The sequence below is a fragment of the Ranitomeya imitator genome, chromosome 5 (genome assembly GCF_032444005.1).
Source record: "Ranitomeya imitator isolate aRanImi1 chromosome 5, aRanImi1.pri, whole genome shotgun sequence".
NCBI lineage: Eukaryota > Metazoa > Chordata > Amphibia > Anura > Dendrobatidae > Ranitomeya > Ranitomeya imitator.
In genome coordinates, this window is record NC_091286.1 from 155647814 (window position 1) to 155674676 (window position 26863).

The 26863-nt window shown below is 40.5% G+C and overlaps 1 protein-coding gene across 1 annotated transcript in view; it reads left to right on the forward strand.

The window, feature by feature from the left end:
* The window catches only part of KIF26B (kinesin family member 26B), a 616088-nt gene that overhangs the window by 375150 nt on the left and 214075 nt on the right, over positions 1 to 26863 (forward strand). Inside the window, exon 5 of the mRNA XM_069769230.1 lies at positions 5029 to 5212. Coding sequence (XP_069625331.1) covers positions 5029 to 5212 — 184 coding nt within the window. The remainder of the gene's footprint in view (positions 1 to 5028; positions 5213 to 26863) is intronic.

Below are 26863 nucleotides of genomic sequence, written 5' to 3' on the forward strand. Positions count from 1 at the left end.
CAGGCGCGCATACATGCAGGGCAGATCCGGCCAACATGGGTAAATATATACAAGGGGAAATATACCAATATAAGAGAGGATGTGAACAACAGAAAGTGGGAAAAAGATATAAAAAACGCAACAGTGATGATCAACCATATAGAAGATCATTAGAATATATATATATTTATGTGAAAATGAAAATGTGTAAATAAAAAATATTAAATAAAAAATTTTATAAATAAAGATATATAAAATTGTGTGTGGAGGAAATGAATAACAAACAGTGATATTAAAAAAATATATATATACGTGGCAATGTGGAAAAAATACATGGTAGATGCATAAATATATATGAATAAATATGTATGCATATCACAGTGATATCAATTTTTTTTAACAAAATATGCATTAAATATGAAAGTGTATAAAAAATCCACATAAAATAAATATGCAAAAACAATAACCATAAAACCACATATGTAAATATGACATGAAAAATGAGAACGTAAAAAACTAAACACAGGACACAATGTGACAAAACACACAATGAATCAACTCCCAGTCGTTCGTTAGAAAGTCGCTGTAGTATAACCGTCCTCAACCTGGGGACGTAGAATGAAGGCAAAGAAGGATAAAAGACCACATCGAGTACTAAAAGCAAAGATGTATAAAAACAATTAAAAATAAGCATCATACATAAACAATAACAAAGAATGGACACTGTTGGTCTTCTGTTGGTTTTATACAATGTCCTATTTCTGGTCTTGTATGGTCCTTATGGGCAGATACCCACTGTGTGTGATTAGTACCATGTTACCATTATTTCTTCCATTTTTTTGTACTTCATAATAAAATATATTTTGTACCAGATCTATTTAATTGTATTCATTATTTTGTATATTTGACCACATTGTTCGGTTTCTTTCTCTTTTGCTCACACACAGTAGAGTGCAGCAGACCCACACAAAACACAGTATAGTGCAGTCCCCTCACACACAGTATAGTGCAGCACACACAGTATAATGCAGCCCCACACACACTATAGTGCAGCCTCCACACACAGTATAATGCAACCCCACATACACAGTATAGTGCAGCCCCCCCACACACACAGTATAGTGCAGCAGACACACACACAACACAGTATAGTACAGTCCCCCCACACACAGTATAGGATAGCAGACACACGCACACACACACACACACACACACAATACTTACTTTTCATCCTTGTTCCCCTGCTGCTCTGGCTTCTGCAGAGCGTCTCAGCGTCTCATCAGCTCCATTGCTGGTACACGCTAAGTCAGAGGCAGAGGGGGAGTGATGAGAGATGGAGCGTCACATGACACGCTCTCCTCCATCAGTGCTTTGAACTGTATTGGCATCTATGATGCTGATAAGTTAAATGCACGATGAGGGGGAGGGGGGGCAAAAGTGCTGGGCCCTTCTTACTCAGGAGCTCCATAGAGGAGCGGGGGCCCTAGGCAGCTGCCTGGTCTGCCTGCCCCTAATGCCAGCCCTGGCTAGCAACTACCTGCTGGTAAGTTCTTTGCCCCATTGCCAAAGAAACCCAAAGTCCCGGATAAACCCTTTAAGATCACTTCATGTCTTATGAATGGTGGTGGGACTTTAGATATGTTCATACTTTGAATATATTTTGTGTTCAGTACGTGTGCATTCAAAAATTCATGTAAATTAAATAAGTTAATTCAATATAGTCAATGTAAACGCACTCCATACCTCTTTCCAGCAGTGTGTTTAATCTCATTGTACTTTTAGCATCTGTAATTATTTGTTCTCATTAGTGCAAATGTAGAAATTACATTTCGTAATTTCATGAAATATGCATGACAGCACTTTAAAATCCCACAGAAAGACGTTTATCAGGGTGCCAAACGTTACCAGAGGCTTTCTAAACGGCAAATCCCTGTATGCTGTGATGAAAGCACCGCTATGCGGGTACGGCATAGGACCCCTCAGTTTGTTTGCCTGTTGACAATCAGGTTTCGGCTGTTTGCTTACTGCTGCTGCTCTTGTAACTAAGCAGCCTGGCCGCTAATGGGCAAAAGCTTAGCTCAGATTCGATTAAAGTTACTTAGAAAAACATGTACCTGCTTTTTATGGAGCAGTGGACTAATGATAACAGCATGAATTCATTTCACTGGAGGGTTCTAAGTGAATTTCACCAATAAATATGTCTTTGCCATGCAAGAAATCTAGTAATCATTAGGCATTTGTATGTTTCGGCTCTTATCAGTCAATAAGCAGATTTTTAATCACGTAGAGTCCAGATATGATGACTCCTGTGACCATAGGTCTCAAAGGAGAAAGGATTATATTTGATGAATTTTCAGTATTGGGCCATAGTTAATCTATTGTGATTACCAATCTCTGCAGAAGTCGCATTCTTAATCTTTAACCCCTTCACGACTGGGTTCTTATTCCAATGGTTCCTTTTTTTCCTCTTCTTTTTACCAGTACCATAACTTTATTTATTATTCCATCGACATGGCCGTATGAGGGCTTGTTGTTCGCGGGACGGGCTCTACTCTTGAATCACAACATTATTATAGCCATACATTGGACTAGAAAACTTCCACCATTGTTTTGTGGGTTTTATATTTATGACATTTATTGTGCAGTAAATATGACCTGGGATTATGACTCCCCAGGTCAGTATGATTATGGCCATACCAAACCTTTATAGTTTTTTTTTATTTAAGTGGTGAAATAAAATGTGAGAATTTGTAAGATTTTTTTTTATTGAGTCACCATTTGCCAAGACTCTCCTAGTGTTTTCATTTTTACATCCATAAAACTGTATGAGGACTTGTTTTATGGGATAAGCTAAAGGTTTTTTTGGTAAAATTTTGGGGTACATGTGACATTTTTGCACTTTTTAATGGAGTTGAGGCAATAGAAAAACAACAGTTCTGATATTTAGATTTTTTTTTTCTCTTTACAGCTTTTAGTTAATTTTGTATCTTGATACTTTAATAGATGCAGGAATACCAAATATGTTTATTATCTTGTTATTTCTAATAAGAAGAAAGGGGGTTAGAATTTTCTTTTTTTTCTTTTACTTTATTTTTAGTTCTTTGACTTTAGACTGTAATCACCTTTTCTATAAACTACAACATACCTCCCAACTTTTCCAGAGGAACAAGACATACAAGCTATGCAGCAAAACTTTTTCATTTTATGTAAGCTTCACTATATGAGGTCTTGCTTTTTTTGTGGCTGTAAGGCCATGTTTACTTTTCTTCCTCTTTGGCCTCTTTATAGGTTACAATATTCTATGTGACAGTTTCCCTTTAAAACTGGGAATTAATTGACATGAATGTATTTTAAGAAGTTGCTGAATTTTTCAGTATGTATGACTTCTATGCAGACTCTCAGTACTTACTTTGCATAAGAATGGAAAAACTCATTTAAGCTGCAGATTTGGAAGGTTTACCTATCGGAAACTCCCTTTTTAGAAGCAAATAATGGGCTATTATTTAACACATCTATTTCTATGTTAAAGGGATTTTCCACCTCTGATTTTCTTTTTACAGAAATAGCCCATAAATGTAAAAAATTATATATTTATAAAATACCATTACAGATCCCCGCAGCTCCATTTCAAATGCTACCTGAGTTTCCCGCCAGTCCCTGTGCTTTTCGCATAATGGACATATAAACACTGCAGACAATCACTGATCACAGTGTTGGTTATCACTGTGGACAGTGATTGGCTGCAGCCATGACATGTCAATACAGTTGGAACGGTATGTACAGAGTAGTCGGTTTCTAAGCTGAGTGCATTTATTCAGTTGTAGGTGGATGTTGTATAATGGAAAAGAAATCTAATATTTATTTCCTGTTGCATACGATAACAGTACTTTATATAGCGCTAACATATTCCGCAGCGCTTTACAGTTGTGCACACATTATCATCGCTGTCCCTGTTGGGGCTCACAATCTAAATTCCCTATCAGTATGTCTTTAGAGTGTGGGAGGAAACCAGAGAACCCGGAGGAAACCCACGCAAACACGGGGAGAACATACAAACTCCTTGCAGATGTTGTTCTTGGTGGGATTTGAACCCAGGACTCCAGCGCTGCACTGCGCCACTGTACACAGTGGTATACATCTCCTATGACCTGTGGATGTTTTTAGTCCATAAACTACTGTAAAGTATAAAATAAAATCTTTTCACATTGCTTTTGAGTCCTTTAGTTGAAATTAATCATTTTTCCTTACCTGGGAAGTACTGTATTTTTTGTGATTGCTGCTGGGTACCTGACTTGAATAGATCATGTATACCAATGATAGAGACTTGCTATAAATTTCATAAAGTACAGTCATAGATATGTTTTAAATGCCATATGAAAGGTAAATTCTGTTGAGAAATGACCACATGCCTATGGGTTTTAGAGTAAAACTGGTGTATGATTGATTCAGTTTCTTCATTGCTTCTGCCTGTTCACCTAAATGTCAAATGTGGACATTCCAGTTTAAGAAACATTTTATCACAAAGCCAGTTACCGGCCAAAGGGTAACTTTTGTTGCTCAATCTGAGCACATTGAAGCCATGTGAATATATTGCATTAAAAAGCCGACTGCAAGCAGAAGCTTAGCATTTTATTTCCATCGTACTTAGGCTTTTATTTCCATAATAGCACTGTATAGTTCTGATTTTGCAATTGTCAGCTAATTTTCTATGACGATATCTATCATAAGTAATCATAAATGATCAATTGCATTGACTTACTGTACAATTACCCATAATAATGGCCATAAACTTTAGATTTACATCAACAGATTGGTGGAATTTTGGTGGAATTTGTCAACAATCTATTGTCTCTACTGTCTGACATACAGTGATCATACATATTAATGGGAAAGTTGAGGCTAATAGCTGTTAACAGTGATCTTATGTCTATAGTCCGCTAATCTATATTTTACCATTAACTCATCCTTCAGCCTGATGACATATTTTATAGATTGTTGCGTTTATATATTGATTGATTCACTTAAGACATTTTGTTGTGACTATTTCAGGGCCGCTCAAAAGTTAAATCTGTCATCTAAAAAGAAGAAGCAGAGAACAACACCTTCCTTGGTGTCAGAGCCTCCACTTTTCTCAACCAGCTTCTGTGGGATTCTGCAGACTTCTCCTCCACCTGCACCACCATGTTTACTGAGGGCAGTCAACAAAGTGAAAGATACTCCTGGATTGGGGAAGGTAAGAAACAGTTAGATCTTACACCTTTAGCTCTAATATGTAATTATAATTGAAGGTACCAGAATTTGTCTTAAATTTTCACTTTTTGACCTTAAAGATACTGTATTTTCCATTTATAAAAATGAACAACCTATGCAGAATATGTTTTTACTGCTATGATCCCCAAAGCCAAGAAGACAAAATCTGTTTGCTAGAGAGTGTAGGAGAAAGAGAAAAATGTCCTACTAAATATAAGCTTACTCAAGCTGGCTTGCTACTAAGCTGCTCTGGTGTTAAAACATTTCTTCCTAGATGAGAATTTGTATAAAATGCAAAACATAGGAATACTCACCAGTTGTTACCGCCATGAAGCCAGTACAGGCCACTTCTGGCAATCACAGAATGTTAGAATTAGAAGGGACCTCAAGGGTCATTGGGTCCAACCCCCTGCTGAATGCAAGATTCACTAAACCATCTCAGACCGATGTCTGAGTGACTGCAGTGGATAGATGACTGAAATAGCGTTGTGCCAGACAAGTGTCAGATGATGTGCTGTTCCAGTCACCTTCCTGATCCAGCCAATCACAGGCTTCAGAAAGTCTTTTAACATCCATGGGGCACCGTCATTGCTTTCAGAGCGAATACCGACTATCAAAGTGGCCTGCACTGGATTTAGGGATTTAGGCAAGTGAATATGCATTTGTTTTTTATTTTATAACAACCCATGCCTACAAAAAATAAAATAACACCAGAAATGCACACTGGGGCTCCCATTCATATTCAAAAAAAGCCTGCGAAAACCACCTGATTTCTGTGTCACTGATTGACCATCCTATTCGTATAGGGTTAAATAGAAACTCAAGGCAAGGGATACATAAATACCTGATGCTCTTAGTATAATAATAATGATAAAGTGTACAGTACACAATCAAATTTTGCATATATAGTTTTATGTATCCCGTAATGGACATAATAGAGGACAAATCGGAAAAAATATACAAAGGAAGAGAACACAAAAACCGAACTAATGCCCAACAGTAAATTCAAATAATTTTATTTGTAAGTAAATACACCAAATGGTAGAGGGGGAAAGAAAACCAAAAAGAGGCACAATACCAAGAAGACGGAGCAATAAACAGTCCTGCTGTGATAAAATAATGGGGTGATACAAGATAGATAAATATATATCTATATATATAATTGTCTAAGGGTTTTTCCGTCTGTCTGTCCTGGAAATCCCGCGTCTCTGATTGGTCGAGGCCGCCAGGCCGCCAGCGACGGGCACAGCATGGCGACGATGATGTCATAAAGGTTGCCTCGACCAATCAGCAACGGGCACAGTCTGCCGCGAATTCACCTCGACCAATCAGCGACGGGCACAGTATCGACGTAGATGTCATAATGGTTGCCATGGCGACGATGATGTCATAAAGGTTGCCTCGACCAATCAGCGACGGGCACAGTCTGCCGTGAATTCTGGAATCATCATTGTCCATATACTACGGGGACATGCATATTCTAGAATACCGGATGCGTTAGAATCGGGCCACAATCTAGTGTATATATATATATATATATTATATATATATATATATATATATTATATATATATATATATGACCCCACAGAACTGAAAAACTATCAATACACACAAAAATATGAAATTAAATGTATGCACAAAAGAAAAAAAGTGTAAAAAAAAGTGCAATATATGGCGTTACACCTAAAAAAATGGCCTAAGGTACTTGATAGGCTAAGGTGTACACAAAAATATACCAAATGCCATAAAAGATATGTGTATATATGGATACACCAGTATAAGGTGCAACCAGTACTAAAAAGTGCAGCCAGAGTACAAATGAATAAAGTGCAAATGTGCGGCCAACAACAATTACGCTGGTAAAAGGAGTGTGAATGCAGGTGCCTGCTACCTAAATCTGGGCGTATGTCATGATATCACAAATAGTAGATCATAAATTAAACAACCAATATCTGAAAGTAGTGAGCCTGGAGCAGGTGTTACCTGAGATGCTACCGTCTCCTGGATGTGCCACTCCCCGACGCGCGTTTATGCACTTTATTCATTTGTACTCTGGCCGCACTTTTTAGCACTGGTTGCACCTTATACTGGTGTATCCATATATACACACATCGTTTATGGCATTTGGTATATTTTTGTGTACACCTTAGCCTATCAAGTACCTTAGGCCATTTTTTTAGGTGTACCGCCACATATTGCACTTTTTTTACACTTTTTTTCTTTTGTGCATACACTTAATTTCATATTTTTGTGTGTATTAATAGTTTTTCAGTTGTGTGGGGTTATATATATATATATATATATATATATATATATATATATATATATATATATATATATATATATATATATATATATATATATTTATTTATCTATCTTGTATCACCCCATTATTTTATCACAGCAGGACTGTTTATTGCTCCGTCTTCTTGGTATTGTGCCTCTTTTTGGTTTTCTTTCCCCCTCTACCATTTGGTGTATTTACTTACAAATAAAATTATTTGAATTTACTGTTTGGGTATTAGTTCGGTTTTTGTGTTCTCTCTTCCTTTGTATTCGTATAGGGGCCTTTAGACTCTTCCTTAACAGAAGATGTTTGGAGAAAGAAGTACCAGGCATGTTAACTTTAAACACACGATCCTTTTTGTTTACCAAGAAATAAGCCCCTGGAGGTCTCTGGCAGTGGCTTTCTACTCTCTCCTTATACAGAAAACTCTAAGCATATAGGAGTAAAAACGGGGTCAGTAAAGATAGCTTTAATTGGGTCATCAGCTGCCAAAGTGCAAGGGCACTTTCATTGATAGGGGATACTGGACATGACCCCGTTTGGATCATCTAGTGGTAAACGGGTTCCATACAAACGAAATAGTTAATATACAGTTATCCATAATAATAACTTTAAATTCAACAAAGTTGGTGAGGGTATTCAGAGGGGTTTTCCTATCTGAGTTAAAGAGGTGGTTATCAAAAGGGAAAAGTCCTCAATGATTGCTATTTTTTGTAACAGAGAATATGAAAAAGTTGTCATATGTGACAGGAAACCTGTTAGAAACATTTACTCCTAAACCATGTATAAGACAATGTAACCATTTAAAATATAAGCCGGTCGATACCTTTAAGTCCCAAAAGCGATGTTGCAGCAGCAGAGAGAAATTGTGTTTTCAAGCTGAGTGCATTGGGGCGTGATGATGCACTTCCAGCTCCTCAGCCATTACTCTGTATACCCTTCCTAGTGCCAACCTCCCCTGGCTCATAGACAAGTTGTTGGCCCTATATCATAGTAATTACCTATTAGTCAACCAAAGAAGGGAGGCGCTAGACAGGGAATACAGTGTGATGGCTGAGGAGCTGAAAGTGCATTATTATGAAGAACTTGCAGTCCTCATTGGCCCCAATCTCCTCCATGTCATGTCCTGATTCTGCTCTGAAGCATTACAATGATACCCTGCAAAGTGCCCTGGATGAATCTGCACCTCCTATAAATAGAACAACTCGGCACAGATGGCGACAACCATGGCACACGCTGCAAACACGTTTCCTGCAGCGGTGCTCCAGGTGCGCCGAACGTCTGTGGAAAAAATCTAATCCACCCGAAGATTTCATCCATTATAAGTTCATGCTAAGAACATACAACGCTGCCCTTCACCTCTCCAAACAAACCTATTTCAACACCCTCACCACCTCGCTGTCCAATAACCCTAAACGTCTCTTTGACAATTTCCAGTCCCTACTCAACCCAAGAGTGCAGGCCCCAACCACTGATCTCCGCGCTGACGATCTGGCCAATTACTTCCAAGAAAAAATTGACCACATTCGACAGGAAATTATCTCGCAATCCCTTCATACCATGCACTGTCCTCCCTCCCCCACTGCATCTAGTTCACTCTCTGACTTTGAACCAGTTACAGAAGAAGAAGTAATCAGGCTCCTTGCATCTTCTCACCCAACCACTTGCACCAGTGACCCCATTCCATCACATCTCCTCCAGTCCCTTTCCCCGGCTGTCACCTCTCACCTAACAAAAATATTCAACCTTTCTCTGGTATTTTTCCCTCCTCATTTAGGCATTCCATCATATATCCATTACTTAAAAAACCATCCCTCGATCAAAACTGTGCCGCTAATTATAGACCTGTTTCTAATCTTACCTTCATCTCTAGACTCCTCGAACGCCTGGTCTACTCCCATCTTACCCGCTATCTCTCAGATAACTCTCTTCTCGACCCACTTCAATCTGGTTTCCACTCTTTACACTCTACTGAAACTGCCCTCACTAAAGTCTCTAATGACCTACTAACAGTTAAATCTAATGGACACTACTCCATGCTAATTCTCTTGGATCTCTCCGCAGCATTTCACACTGTGGATCATCAGTTCCTCCTCACTATGCTCCGCTCCATCGGCCTTAAGGACACCGTTCTCTCCTGGTTCTCCTCCTATCTCTCTGACCGCTCCTTCACTGTATCTTTTGCTGGTTTCTCCTCCTCTCACCTTCCCCTTACTGTAGGGGTTCCTCAAGGATCAGTCCTAGGCCCCCTCCTCTTCTCTTTTTATACTGCCCCTATTGGACAAACAATCAGTAGATTTGGTTTCCAGTACCATCTCTATGCTGATGACACCCAATTATAGACTTCTTCTCCTCATATCACGCCGGCCTTTTTAGAAAACACAATTGATTGTCTTACCACTGTCTCTAACATCATGTCTTCCCTCTATCTGAAACTGAACCTGTCAAAAACTGAACTCCTCGCGTTCTCTCCCTCTACTAACCTACCTTTGCCTGACATTGCCATCTTCGTGTGCGGTTCCACCATTACTCCAAAGCAACATGCCCGCTGCCTTGGGGTCATACTTGATTCCAAGCTTTCATTCACCCCCCACATCCGATCACTGGCTCGCTCTTATCTGCATCTCAAAAACATTTCTAGAATTCGCCCTCTTCTTACTTTCGACTCTGCAAAAACTCTTACTGTTTCACTTATTCATTCTTGTCTGGACTATTGTAACTCTCTACTAATCGGCCTCCCTCTTACCAAACTCTCCCCGCTTCAATCAGTCCTGAATGCTGCTGCCAGGATCATATTCCTCACCAACCGTTACACCGATGCCTCTACCTTGTGCCAGTAATTACACTGGCTACCCATCCACTCCAGAATCCAGTACAAAACTACTACCCTCATCCACAAAGCACTCCATGGCTCAGCACCACCCTACATCTCCTCCCTGGTCTTCGTCTACCACCCTACCCATGCCCTCTGCTCTGCTAATGACGTGAGGTTAGCATCCTCAATAATCAGAACCTCCCACTCCCGTCTCCAAGACTTTACATTCTTTGGAATGCACTACCCAGGTTAATACGATTAATCCCCAATCCCCACAGTTTTAAGCGTGCCCTAAAAACTCATTCAGACTTGCCTACCGCCTCAATGCATTAACCTAACTATCCCTGTGTGGCCCATTAAAAAAAAAACAACTTAAACCATAATCAGATTTCTCGCATCATGTTCTCATACACTTTATACAGTTAATACCCCTTTGTGTCTGTACTGCTACATACTTAGGCAGTTAACTGGTTCATGCAGCGTTACATGAACACCCGATCCTTACACTATGGCTGGTCCGAATAACTAAAGCAATTGTTACCATCCACCTCATGTGTCTCCCCCTTTTCCTCATAGTTTGTAAGCTTGCGAGCAGGGCCCTCAATCCTCTTGGTATCTGTTTTGAACTGTGATCTCTGTTATGCTGTAATGTCTATTGTCTGTACAAGTCCCCTCTATAATTTGTAAAGCGCTGCAGAATATGTTGGCGCTATATAAATAAAATTATTATTAATATTATTATTATCATTACTTGTGCTCTACCACGCAGACATATATTGAACTTCCAAATGCGATTTCTTGTTAGTGGAGCAGCACTTTGAGAGAAAAGGAGATTAACTGGCTTATTTTTTTAGAACGCTAAATAGTAATATAAATGGTTTGGGGGGAGGGTTGGGGTAGATCTTCCCTTTAAGTTCTTCTTAGTTAGTACCTGAGCAATGCGGTACTAACAGTACAGTATATAACATAACCAATCAGATCCTTGTGCTGTACTGATAAGGTCCAATGGAACAGAACATATGATATTATGCTCTAAGGCGTCTTCAGGAGAGCATGTACAATTGCCATCCAAATTGAGCAGTTTTGTTCTTTCTGTAGTAATCTGTTGATATTTATTGTTCATTGTCATATAAATTTACTTTACTGATAAAATGATCCTGGAAGAGATTTGCAATATTTTCTCGTCTGTTGGCCTAAGTATATATGGTCTATTTTGACAAGAGGGTGTTGATATGACTGAATTGTGTTCTGTTTGATGTAAAATAATCACTAAATCATGACCCAGGTCTGGGATTTGACATTTTTTTGAAAACACCTGGAATAATAATCAACCGTGTATTCAACTTGGGTATTTATGTTGTCTCACTGGAAGGCAGCAAACGTTAACGCCCGGTTAAGTTATTGTTAACCTTGGCACATAGTTTTCATGGATTTCACTAAAGGAAAGTTAACAAATAAAGGATTTAACACATGAGTAAATATAAAAAAAATACAGTCAGATAATTCATCCAAGTTAATGATTATCCAATACTCTTGGCTACGATTACCTGCCACATTTTTAGAACCTAATATTTCCAAATAAAGAAGTGTGTACATAGTACAATGAAAATGTTGGACTGTTATAATTAGATAAATATGAGCAGATTTACAGTACGTGACCTAGAATGAATACCAGAAGCAAATAATGTGCTGACTGAGACCATTGGATTTGACTCCTTCTTCTGTGTCTAACTCCAGATGTAGCCCAGACAAATGTAAACAGATTGAAAGACACACTCTCTAAAATACCGTAATAAAAAATAATCATTTTCACCGTACTCATCCCCCACCATACCTCATCCAGTGCCTACTAGCTTCCCTGCCCCCATTTCTGTCTATCTAGAACTTGAAGTACAGAGACTGGCAGGGGGACCTGGGCAACATTGGGAGAGGAGCAGTGGTGATTTGTATGGTGAATAAAATTAAGTTTATTATTTTAGAGCAAGTCAGGGGTGGAAAATCCTATTAATGTGCTAGGCTATATAGTCAAATATTTTTACAACCGGGGTAAAATTGATCGTTTTTGTGATATTTTGCAGTTTAAATACAATATCAGTATAACTAATGCTTCCATGGCCGTGCCCATTTCTACATCTATGTAATTGCTAATTCTTTTATAAACATATTTTTTTTTAGTTTTAAAACACTTGAGGAAAAACAGTCTTTCTAAACATCATGTGTCATAAATGTCTAATAGGTGGGTGTCTCCCAAACCTGAGGAAGCAATGGTGGCCACATCTAGGAGAAGACATGGCTGTGCGTAATTGCAGCCTCATACATTATACATTATGGAAGCAGCCAAGCAAAGTGTTTGAATGTCACCTGTACAGACTTGTTGGACATTTATAGAAAAATATGCAATACTTGTAGATATAAAAATATATCAGAAATGAGGATATTAATTGTCAGATATCATATCAAAGACATTTCCCATTCATGAGCCTGAGTAGTAGCACCTCTGACGACGCTCATATTTGTGCCATTCTGGGCACATTTCCACATTGACACTATGACGAGTATTCTCTACAGTCTCAAGGAAGGCCAAAAAAAGTGGCGGAACACAAGCTCAGCTCTATTGTACTGCACCATGATCTCTTTTCTTTGTAAAGTATAAAGAAATAATTAGAAGTAAAAAATAATTTAAATTATTTAAAAAATAGCATAATATATAACGGTCATATGTTTCTTTGTATTTTGGCTGTCCCATAGTTGTGGTTTCCTCACCTTGCAGGAAGGTTGCTGTGATAGATTGCCCCATCTAGGGTTTTTAAAGCTATGCATCACTTTGTAAGATCTTCCCACTCTGACTAATGACCCAGTGCAAAATTCTGATTATACCACAGGTCATATTCTTCCACTTCCCTATTTCATTTTATTACCTTATCCTTTATTTTCTTCAATTATCACTGCACGATTTTATGGCCCAAAATCATAAAGCCATCGCAAATGGTTTCACTGCTGCAGTCAATTGATTTCAAGTAAACCTCCTAGCGGCACTGGCTCAGGTGCTGCCAATTCCCACCAGAGAATGCTAGCCAATTACCTTCTGCTGTGATATAGCCTGCAATGTCTGCTCATGCATGGACGAGGATGCCTCTACACTAGCTGAGTGATGGAATGAGACCGCCATTGGGAAAGGATTACAGGTTATTCTCTCAGCTCACAGGCTTTTTCCCAGCTACAATATACAAAAAGCCTTTTAGTGCAAAAAAAAATCATGTATTGCAAAATTTGCACCGCAAAAATGTCAGGCATACAAAAAAAAAAAATAATTCCAAGAGAAGACTGGAGTACATATGAGCAAAAACTGCGCAAACTTTTTAAAGGCCGCAGTTAATGAATTAGCCAAAAACATTGAGAAACAATGAACCCCACCCGCAATGGCATAGACGCAAACTAAAAAGAGTAATGTGCAAATTGAAAAGAGGCTAAAAACACCAAAAACTAGACAAAAAAAGTGCAAACGAGATAACGAATTGTGCCCAAATCAAGAAAAAGCAACATTTCAAAGACTGATTGCAAAATATTTTCTATAAAACATGGACTATCCAATATTTTTAAGAAGGTTCCAAACACTACATGTCCTATGTTTAAAATAGATGTATAATTATGAATTTTAGAGAGGTTTTTGTGGGACTAATACATTATGGTCTATCCTAGGAATAGTCCACCAGTGTTTGATTAGTAGATGTTCCTGGACCTCCCTCCCTAATAGTCATCAAAACATAGTGCATGGGGTGAGTGGGGCTTAGTTGAAATACCAGATTTCCAGGTACAAACACATTTATTATCCGAGCTGATGTGCCTGAAAAAAATAATAAGGAATCCCTTGTTTTGCTGCTTAAAAGCAATCTGTCATGTCCACAGATGCCATTAACCTGCAGATACTGGGTTCTAAAGAATTCTAAAGCTTTGCGGTTGCTGCATTGAAAGCATGGCTACCGGGAGGAAATTACCGTATTTTTTGGACTATAAGACATTTTTTTCCCATAATTTTTTTGGGGAAATAGGGGTGCGTCTTATATTTGAAATATACTTACAAAATACTGTGGCAGCAGTCCCGGTCCGACGCTGCAGGGCAATGCAGCCTCCCTTCCCAGGCTGGTGTGGTGGTCGTGCTCTGTGGTGGGAACAGGGGCTCTAGTTAAGGTGAAGGGAATTATAAAAATTTCCAAATATCAGTCAGTTTTGCAATAAAATCGTCAGACCCTAAAAAGCTGAAGATGAAGAGTAGTTACATGATTCAGCACAACAACCACCCCTAAGCATACCACCAAATCAACCAAAGAGTGGCTTTGCCAGAAGAAAACAACTGTTTTGGAATTGCCCAACCAGAGCCCAGATCCAAATCCAATTGAAAATCTGTGAGTTGAACTGTAGTAGGCGCTGTACACGGAGATGTCCTCGCAATCTGACAGATTTGGAGCGCTCCGGCAAGGAAGAGTGCGCAAAAGTTGCCAATTCCAGATATGCAATGCTGATAGATTCCTACCTAAAAAGGCTTAATTATGACATAAATACTTCACCAAAGCATTAGTTTAAGAGTGTGCACATTTATGCAATCACATTATTTTACTTCCTTACAAAAAGATTGCAGTCTGTTTTCCAATTGAATTTTAAAGATCATGGATGATATTAAAGGTGGAAAAGGTTCTGTAATTATTCTTCTAAGTATTTTATTACATGACAAAAGCCTGGCTTTTTAACAGGGGAATGTACATTTTTTATATCCGTATAAATGCCATTTAATCAAAAGAAGAGCCATAAATGCTTTAAGTTAGGGCTTCTGTCCAGTGCCCACATATGACTTATGTGCCCAATGGACCAAGTCTTGTTAATTGATTGGCACCAACTATAGTGGCCAAGCCAATGCCTTGCATTGCATCTAAGTGCAAACCAGTGCCACATAATGTGATGACCCATAATATGCCGATGGGTTATCAGCTGCAGTTTCTGCAGGGCAGTGTGGACACATTTTTAGAAACATTTTGCATTTTCCCGTTAACATGGTCATGAATTGCATTTTTAAGCTTTAGGTTTGCATTGTACACATGTTCAGAGGTCTGGAGAAACGCTGAATAGCCTTAGCTTTGCATATGAATGGTTTATTAGCCATCTGTAAAAGCAGATTGATAAAGTCAGTAAAAGTTTATGAGCTGCAACTGACCAGAGGAAAAGCAGTCACAATTAGTGGAGAAGATTTTGTAAAGCAGATGTGCCATGTGCATTTATGAGGTGTTGTACCCAGCATGATAACACTGTAATTTCGTCTTCATTTTAGTCTACTTCCCGCATGTGGTCCTACAGGCCACACATTCCTTCCCAGTCAAATAATGTCAAACGCAGACCTCTAAAAGTAGCCAACATCACGCTTTGCCTATGGCTAAGTGGCACCAATTTAATGACATCTCTTTTAGATATTATGAGATGTCTGTCTGTGTCTTTTTCACTAATAACTTCCAGAGGTAATCACATCTCATTAATAATGAATAATTAGCAATAAAATCTAGAAGGCCCATCTTTTACAATGAGAGAGTTGCTACTGATTGAAACTTAATGTGAAACATTTTGAGAAATTCTTGACACGTAAAAATGTACTGTTTAGAATCTATATGCATCTATATGTATCTACAGGTCCTTCTCAAAAAATTAGCATATAGTGTTAAATTTCATTATTTACCATAATGTAATGATTACAATTAAACTTTCATATATTATAGATTCATTATCCACCAACTGAAATTTGTCAGGTCTTTTATTGTTTTAATACTGATGATTTTGGCATACAACTCCTGATAACCCAAAAAACCTGTCTCAATAAATTAGCATATCAAGAAAAGGTTCTCTAAACGACCTATTACCCTAATCTTCTGAATCAACTAATTAACTCTAAACACATGCAAAAGATACCTGAGGCTTTTATAAACTCCCTGCCTGGTTCATTACTCAAAACCCCCATCATGGGTAAGACTAGCGACCTGACAGATGTCAAGAAGGCCATCATTGACATCCTCAAGCAAGAGGGTAAGACCCAGAAAGAAATTTCTCAACAAATAGGCTGTTCCCAGAGTGCTGTATCAAGGCACCTCAATGGTAAGTCTGTTGGAAGGAAACAATGTGGCAGAAAACGCTGTACAACGAGAAGAGGAGACCGGACCCTGAGGAAGATTGTGGAGAAGGACCGATTCCAGACCTTGGGGAACCTGAGGAAGCAGTGGACTGAGTCTGGTGTGGAAACATCCAGAGCCACCGTGCACAGGCGTGTGCAGGAAATGGGCTACAGGTGCCGCATTCCCCAGGTAAAGCCACTTTTGAACCATAAACAGCGGCAGAGGCGCCTGACCTGGGCTACAGAGAAGCAGCACTGGACTGTTGCTAAGTGGTCCCAAGTACTTTTTTCTGATGAAAGCAAATTTTGCGTGTCATTCGGAAATCAAGGTGCCAGAGTCTGGAGGAAGACTGGGGAGAAGGAAATGCCAAAATGCCTGAAGTCCAGTGTCAAGTACCCACAGTCAGTGATGGTGTGGGGTGCCATGTCAGCTGCTGGTGTTGTTCCACTGTGTTTCATCAAGGGCAGGGTCAATGCAGCTAGCTATCAGGAGATTTTGGAGCACTTCATGCTTCCATCGGCTGAAATGCTTTATGGAGATGAAGATTTCATTTTTCAGCACGACCTGGCACCTGCTCACAGTGCCAAAACCACTGGTAAATGGTTTACTGACCATGGTATTACTGTGCTCAATTGGCCTGCCAACTCTCCTGACCTGAACCCCATAGAGAATCTGTGGGATATTGTGAAGAGAAAGTTGAGAGACGCAAGACCCAACACTCTGGATGAGCTTAAGGCCGCTATTGAAGCATCCTGGGCCTCCATAACATCTCAGCAGTGTCACAGGCTGATTGCCTCCATGCCACGCCGCATTGAAGCAGTCATTTCTGCCAAAGGATTCCCGACCAAGTATTGAGTGCATAACTGAACATTATTATTTGATGGTTTTTTTGTTTGTTATTAAAAAACACTTTTATTTGATTGGATGGGTGAAATATGCTAATTTATTGAGACAGGTTTTTTGGGTTATCAGGAGTTGTATGCCAAAATCATCAGTATTAAAACAATAAAAGACCTGACAAATTTCAGTTGGTGGATAATGAATCTATAATATATGAAAGTTTAATTGTAATCATTACATTATGGTAAATAATGAAATGTAACACTATATGCTAATTGTTTGAGAAGGACCTGTATATACTGTGTATTTGATTCTACAGGAAAGCACAGCAGAATATACTTTTCTATTCAGAGAGCCACCACAAAAGTAGGAGCCAAGCGGTACACTTTAAAAAAAAAAAGGGGGTCCCTATAATGTATGAATGCCTAGGCTTACCCAGACTGTGGCCTCTGAGCCCATATATCCAACAGTGGCCATAAATGCAGAGTTGGTAAAGCTTTTAGGCCATTCAATGCTCCTCTGAAGGATCTACTCGCATACTGCAGTCTCAAAATTATTCAACTCCTGAATAATAATATAATAATAATCTTCATGTTTATATAGCGCTAACATATTCCGCAGCGCTTTACAGTTTGTACACATTACCATCGGTGTCCCCGATGGGGCTCACAATCTAAATTCCCTACCAGTATGTCTTTGGAATGTGGGAGGAAACCCGTGCCTTGCGCAGGCGTGTACTATGGAGGACAGAGAATGAACTTCAATCCAATATTGCAGCCAGTATGCAGCCGGCGGGTAAGGAAAGGGTGAATCAAAACACCTGAAAACCCCGCCTCTATGGCTGAAGATTGTTCCCTCCAAATTCAGGTGACAGTGTCCATTTAAGAGTCTCCCAGTAAATTAGCAATGATCAGTCTCATTATACCTACGTCTGACGCCATCATGCATTGGAGACCTTTGTGACCAGCAGTTGTACTGACCCCTGATTACATCCCTGCAGCATAAAGGCTGGCCACATAATAGTACCTAGGTGGCACTGCCCACAGCTCGTCCGCCTCTGAACACTTTCACTCTGTCTTTCTCCCATAATCCGCTCATTCAGTCGTATCATTCAAATGAAGTGTTCAGCGTGCAGCTCCCGCCTCGTCATTATTATCCTTTGATCCATGAACAAGCTAATTTACGTTAATAACGTAATCACCTTCTAAAGAAAGTCAAGGTAATGCGATCAAATGCTCAGCAAATGATATTGTTCGTGTTCAAATATCTAGTAATCCTTCATGAAAATGTGTTTTTTTTTAGATTATCTAGATCCTATATGTTTCTTTACATTACTTGATAAAATATTGCTCGCTAATGCAGTAAGGTCGCCTGCAGTCCTATGTAACATCACTAACAACTAATCATATCTAAATACCGGTAAGTTTGCTTAAATGACAGACTCCTGTGTCTTATCTTATCTGTCATTTGCCTGGAAACTGAAGTAAATGTCCTCCATTGTTCTGATGTGGCAGTACACGGTGTGTCTGGTGGACACGGTCATAGGGGCAGGCAATGACACCTACTGGTCATCTTGGAGGCCTACATCTAGCTGTGGCCCAGTTACACTGATACTGGGGGCCAATCAGTATACTTGACTTTTATTCCATTTTATCAGCAAGCCGTTATAAAGAACACGTGATAAATTAATGTTGTGTTATAATTCAGTCCCATTAAACATTTTGCACTGTTTGGCTGTTACTGGATTTTATTTCCCTGTACAGTGAATTTTATTGAGGCCTGTGGACTGTGAAAGCGAGTTCACTGATGGATACTCTGTTAGCTCATTCTGCAGCCAGCAATACAAAGAACAACACAAAGCCCACAGGAGACAAACAGTGCAACATTTTTAATGAAACCCTATTGAAAACGATTTATTACATGCATTTAAGGCTCCGCTCCAGTGCTTGATTTATTTCATCACTGGAGTGGTGGCACTTAGCTCTTTCTGGTGCTGCTCCCGTGCCGCCATCTTACAACCACAACTTGTGACTGACTGGAAGTCAACGGTAACGATCACGATCCCTCAGTCCGAGCCTCACTCTGGCCTCATTCTTAGCTCTCATACACTTACATTGATTTCCAAACACCGGAGCGATTCCGCAGGTCAAGAACTGCTGGACACCGGCATGTGCACCACTGGGAACAGCTGAAGACAGCGCAGGGACATATAAGACTTAGTGCAGGGAACATAGATTAGTAGCACCACTCCAGCGCTGTAATAAAAAATACACTGGAGTGGTGCTTTATGTTAAAAAAAAAATCTTCCCAAAAGTGGACAATCCCTTACAGTATTAAAAAATTGTCCTGAGTGTATTATGATTATATTTTCAGGCGACTCATTCTGTGGGTACAAAGATTTGCTGTTATTATCAGTATGTATTTGTGGGTTATATAGCAGTGCTATAACAAGTAAAGGAATTTTCAATGAAATACCCAGTGAAGATCCTGATGTGATCCGATGGCAGACAGTCATATCCTGTTCAAAAATAGTTCTTGTTGGCCCATAAATAGGGGAAGTGTGAATTAGTGAATGAATATGCTATGTGAGTGAAAGAAATTAGTGATGAGCGATGTGCTCGTATAAGGCGTTATCCCGTATGCTCGGGTGCTGACAGTGTCTTCAGGGTGCTCGTATACTATGTCCGAGTCCACGCGGCTGCATGTCTCTGATGTGTACAGTGATTATACCGAGTGTATGTTGATATAGTGACTACAGATATTCAGTATAGGTAATACTGGGTACACTGAGCTGGACAGGGCATGATCACTACCCCAAGCTTTTCCTATGATCTACCTTTAATCACATCAGGTGGATGTAGGACTCACAGAGCTGCAAGATCCAATGAATTTTAAAAAATGTGGATGCCTGAAAAGTTTTCATAGGGAGCTTAAGTGGAAAGACATTCTTGCCACCTAAAGGGAATAAGGTTTACCACATGAAGAAAACCCGTCAACGTGACAGACCTGCTGTCCAATATAAAGCCCATACCGTACTCTGACAGCTGACCTAGCATTACAGACCTCCCAGGGGTAATGAAGGGGCTGGAGCCAAGGCTGTATTTGCCACCAGGCACTTGAGGGCATGTGCCTAGGGCGGGGACGATGCGGGGGGCGGCACCTGAGAAAGGTTTTTTTTTTTTTTAAAGTCCTGGGTCACCTCCCAACCGACCGCATATTCTTGACCTTAATGAGCGGTACCACATGACCGCGCACTCAGGAAGAAGGTGCTGCGCCGGGAGTCGGGACAGAGCCAGAGGGATGTCGGCGCAGCCGCGCGGTGTGGAACAGGTGAGTATGAGGGACGGGGGAGAAGAAAGAGGACGGGGAGCAGAGCCATGGGAGAAGGAGCGGGGGGTGGAGAGAGGAGCCATGCATACAGGGGGATTATGAGCCATGCATACAAGAGGTGGGGGGGAATTATGAGCCATGCATACAGGAGGGGGGGAATATGAGCCATGCATACAGGGGGGGAATTATGAGCCATGCATACAGGAGGGGGGATATGAGCCATGCATACAGGGGGGGAATTATGAGCCATGCATACAGGAGGGGGGGGGGATATGAGCCATGCATACAGGTGGGAATTATGAGCCTTGCATACAGGAGGGGGGATATGAGCCATGCATACAGGGGGGGAATTATGAGCCATGCATACAGGAGGTGGGGGATATAAGCCATCATACAGGAGGGGGGGAACATGAGCCATGCATACAGTAGGGGGGGGGGGAATATGAGCCATGCATACAGGAGGAGGGGGAATATGAGCCATGCATATGGGATGGGAGGGAGATGAGCAACCAGTATTGAGCATCATGTGTGGCCATTATACAGTACTAGATTGTGGCCCGATTCTAACGCATCGGGTATTCTAGAATATGCATGTCCCCGTAGTATATGGACAATGATGATTCCAGAATTCGCGGCAGACTGTGCCCGTCGCTGATTGGTCGAGGCAACCTTTATGACATCATCGTCGCCATGGCAACCATTATGACATCTACGTCGATACTGTGCCCGTCGCTGAATCAGAAATGTGGGATTTCTACGTCCTTTATGACATCATTGTCGCTGTGCCCGTTGCTGATTGGTCGAGGCCTGGCGGCCTCGACCAATCAGAGACGCGGGATTTCTACGTCGATACTGTGCCCGTCGCTGATTGGTCGAGGCCTGGTGGCCTCGACCAATCAGAGGCGTGGGATTTCCAGGACAGACAGACAGACAGACAGACAGACAGAAAGACAGAAAGACGGAAAAACCCTTAGACAATTATATAGATAGATAGAGCATCATGTGTGGCTATTATACAGTATTGAGCATCATGTGTGGCCATTATACAGTATAGAGCATCATGTGTGGCTATTATACAGTATTGAGCATCATGTGTGGCTATTATACAGTATGGAGCATCATGTATGGCCATTATACAGTATTGAGCATCATGTGTGGCCATTATACAGTATCGAGCATCATGTGGGGCCATTATACAGTATTGAACATCATGTGGGGTCATTATACAGTATGGAGCATCATGTGTGGCTATTATACAGTATGGAGCACTGTGTGGCCATATTTATTTTTGTTTATAATTATTGTATACTAGATTGTGGCCTGATGCTAATGCATCGGGTATTCTAGAATATGCATGTCCCCGTAGTATATGGACAATGATGATTCCAGAATTCGCGGCAGATTGTGCCCGTCGCTGATTGGTCGAGGCAACCTTTATGACATCATCGTTGCCATGGCAACCATTATGACATCATTGTCGCTGTGCCCGTTGCTGATTGGTCGAGACCTGGCGGCCTCGACCAATCAGAGACGCGGGATGTCTACGTCCTTTATGACATCATCGTCGCTGATTGGTCGAGGCCTGGCGGCCTCGACCAATCAGGGACGTGTGATTTCCAGGACAGACAGACAGAAAGACAGACAGACAGACGGAAAAACCCTTAGACAATTATATATATATAGATGAAACAGTGTGATCAGCAGTGCTAAATGGGTGTGGTTGGGACGTGGATATGGGTGTGACTAGTTGTGAAATGGGTGTGGTCAGAGGCGTGGCCTAAAATTTGCCGCGGCGCGCCGCAAACTTTATACCTCTTTCCATTCTTCAAAAGTTGGGAGGTATGGTACCACATTTGCCAGATCACGGCAAGTGCCACAAATCCCATAAGGAATGAATCAGGCCGAACGCAGTGTTGCCATAAGTGATCCGTTACACGGCAGATGCAGAAAAACTGCCTGATCTGCTACAAAAAGCTACTTTCACATCAGCAATTCTTGCCAAAAGTCTATGCCGATAGTGTCATACTCAACAATGGGGGAGGCAGCACTAAAAGTGCCTAGGGCAGCAGAAACTCTAAATACAGCCCTGGCTGGAGCTGCACTGCCTCTCACCCCAAACATTACATACATGAACCAGTTTGTGTCATACACTTTGCCTGTACATTTTTTTCTTATAAAGATTTTTCATAGAAAAACAGACTGGCAGAATAGCAGGTTTCAGAAAGCTATTTTTAACCCCTTGATGAATGAAACTGGAGGCAGTAACCAAGGTCTGCCTTATGGTGGGTTCATATGGCACAATCACCCGTCGATCATCTATATACGAGTGTATTGCAGCACTATATGGGCTAAGGTATAAACAAACAAAAAAAATTGAACCTGCATTACTGCTATATAGATTATAGTTAGAAAATGGAGGTGCCCAGTGCCCACAAGCCATAGCAAGGTGTACCTTTATCTTGAGCGAGCACAACCTATCAGATACGCCTTTCTTAGGCCAAAAAATGTACAAATTTAAAGAGAACCTTCCACCAAATTTTTCATTTTGAACTGGACAAATGATGTAATAGAGGCTGCAGAGCGGAATAAAACATTGTTTTTTTTCATTTAGTTTCTCAATTGCAGAGATATAAACAATTAATGTGTTTGGTACCTAATGAGTTAATTATTCAGTTCAAGAGGAAATTACCAGAGATATTTCACTCTTCCTCTTTCTAATGCTGGCCAATGATAATCAGGGAGAAACACACTGGGGACAGAAGAACACACCCCACTACAGCTTTGTACAGGCTGTGTATGAGACATAATGATGCACCCAGTGTGGAGGCAGGGGTGGCACACTTGCTTTGGCAATGCTAATGTGTATTTGGTTCTGCTAATAAGGCTAATTTGGAATGGTATGTGAGAAGAGAGTTTCTAGAAGTATTTGTAAGAAGACTCAATTTCTGCCCTTGCCACTGAATGTGACAGGTGAGAGCGTATAGCTGTTATAGCCACACTCAGCTCTGCTGTGCTCCAGCACATGTCATCACTGCAATGAGGAGAGTAGATTGCCAATACTATTGTGGGGGATGTTATTCTTTCCCCAGTGTGTTGCTGCCTGCTTATGATTGGTCAGCTTTAGAAAGAGGAAGAAGTACACGCCCCCAGTGAAATCTCTCTGGTAAAGCCCACTTGGACTTTAAAAAAAAAAAAAAAGTTTTTTAGGTGCCAATTACTTTGATCACTAATATCTCCGCAATGAAGAGAAAATTAAAAAGCAAAAGAAAAATTCTGCTCTGCAGTACCTGTTACATCGTGTGTCCAGTTCAACAATTTGGTGAAAGATCCTCTTTAACCCCTTTACCCCCAAGGGTGGTTTGCACGTTAATGACCGGGCCAATTTTTACAATTCTGACCACTGTCCCTTTATGAGGTTATAACTCTGGAACGCTTCAATGGATTCCAGTGATTCTGACATTGTTTTCTCGTGACATATTGTACTTCATGACAATGGTAAAAATTCTTTGATAGTACTTGCGTTTATTTGTGAAAAAAACGGAAATTTGGCGAAAATTATGAAAATTTCGCAATTTTCCAACTTTGAATTTTTATGCAATTAAATCACAGATATATGTCCCACAGAATACTTAATAAGTAACATTTCCCACATGTTTACTTTACATCAGCACAATTTTGGAACCAAAATTTTTTTTTGTTAGGGAGTTATAAGGGTTAAAAGTTGACCAGCAATTTCTCATTTTTACAACACCATTTTTTTTTAGGGACCACATCTCATTTGAAGTCATTTTGAGGGGTCTATATGATAGAAAATACCCAAGTGTGACACCATTTTAAAAACTGCACCCCTCATGGTGCTCAAAACCATATTTAAGAAGTTTATTAACCCTTCTGGTGCTTCACAGGAATTTTTGGAATGTTTAAATAAAAATGAACATTTAACTTTTTTTCACAAAAAATTTAATTCAGCTCCAATTTGTTTTATTTTACCAAGGGTAACAGGAGAAAATGGACCGCAAAAGTTGTTGTACAATTTGTCCTGAGTACACTGATACCCCATATGTGGGGGTAAACCACTGTTTGGGCGCATGGGAGAGCTCGGAAGGGAAGGAGCGCCGTTTGACTTTTCAATGCAAAATTGACAGGAATTGAGATGGGACGCCATGTTGCGTTTGGAGAGCCACTGATGTGCCTAAACATTGAAACCCCCCACAAGTGACACCATTTTGGAAAGTAGACCCCTAAGGAACTTATCTAGATGTGTGGTGAGCGCTTTGACCCACCAACGGCTTCACAGAAGTTTATAATGGAGAACCGTAAAAATAAAAAAATCATATTTTTTCACAAAAATCATCTTTTCGCCCCCAATTTTTTATTTTCCCAAGGGTAAGAGAAGAAATTGGACCCCAAAAGTTGTTGTACAATTTGTCCTGAGTACGCTGATACCCCATATGTGGGGGTAAACCACTGTTTGGGCGCATGGGAGAGCTCGGAAGGGAAGGAGCGCCGTTTGACTTTTCAATGCAAAATTGACAGGAATTGAGATGGGACGCCATGTTGCGTTTGGAGAGCCACTGATGTGCCTAAACATTGAAACCCCCCACAAGTGACACCATTTTGGAAAGTAGACCCCCTAAGGAACTTATCTAGATGTGTGGTGAGCGCTTTGACCCACCAAGGGCTTCACAGAAGTTTATAATGCAGAGCCGTAAAAATAAAACAAACATTTTTTCCTACAAAAATTATTTTTTAGCCCCCAGTTTTGTATTTTCCCGAGGGTAAGAGGAGAAATTCGACCCCAAAAGTTGTTGTCCATTTTGTCCTGAGTACGCTGATACCCCATATGTGGAGGGAACCACCGTTTGGGCGCATGGGAGGGCTCGGAAGGGAAGGAGTGCCATTTGGAATGCAGACTTAGATGGAATAGTCTGCAGGCGTCACATTGCGTTTGCAGAGCCCCTAATGTACCTAAACAGTAGAAACCCCCCACAAGTGACCCCATATTGGAAACTAGACCCCCCAGGGAACTCATCTAGATGTGTTGGGAGAACTTTGAACCCCCAAGTGTTTCACTACAGTTTATAACGCAGAGCCGTGAAAATAAAAAATCTTTTTTTTTCCCCACAAAAATTATTTTTTAGCCCCTAGTTTGTTTTTTCCCAAGGGTAACAGGAGAAATTGGACCCCAAAAGTTGTTGTCCTATTTGTCCTGAGTACGCTGATACCCCATATGTTGGGGCAAACCCCTGTTTGGGCACACGGGAGAGCTCGGAAGGGAAGGAGCACTGTTTTACTTTTTCAACGCAGAATTGGCTGGAATTGAGATCGGACGCCATGTTGTGTTTGGAGAGCCCCTGATGTGCCTAAACAGTGGAAACCCTCCAATTATAACTGAAGCCCTAATCCAAACACACCCCTAACCCTAATTCCAACGGTAACCCTAACCACACCCCTAACCCTGACACACCCCTAATCCCAACCCTATTCCCAACTGTAAATGTAATCTAAACCCTAACCCTAACTTTAGCCCCAACCCTAACTGTAGCCCCAACCCTAACTGTAGCCCCAACCCTAACCCTAGCCCTAACCCTAGCCCTAACCCTAGCCCTAACCCTAACGGGAAAATGGATATAAATACATTTTTTTAATTTTTCCCTAACTAAGGGGGTGATGAAGGGGGGTTTGATTTACTTTTATAGCGGGTTTTTTAGCGGATTTTTATGATTGGCAGCCGTCACACACTGAAAGACGCTTTTTATTGCAAAAAATATTTTTTGCGTTACCACATTTTGAGAGCTATAATTTTTCCATATTTTGGTCCACAGAGTCATGTGAGGTCTTGTTTTTTGCGGGACGAGTTGACGATTTTATTGGTAACATTTTCAGGGACGTGACATTTTTTGATAGCTTTTTATTCCGATTTTTGTGAGGAAGAATGACCAAAAAACAGCTATTCATGAATTTCTTTTGGGGGAGGCGTTTATACCGTTCCGCGTTTGGTAAAATTGATAAAGCAGTTTTATTCTTCGGGTCAGTACGATTACAGCGACACCTCATTTATATCATTTTTTTATGTTTTGGCGCTTTTATACGATAAAAACTATTTTACGGAAAAAATAATTATTTTTGCATCGCTTTATTCTCAGGACTATAACTTTTTTATGTTTTTGCTGATGATGCTGTATGGCGGCTCGTTTTTTGCGGGACAAGA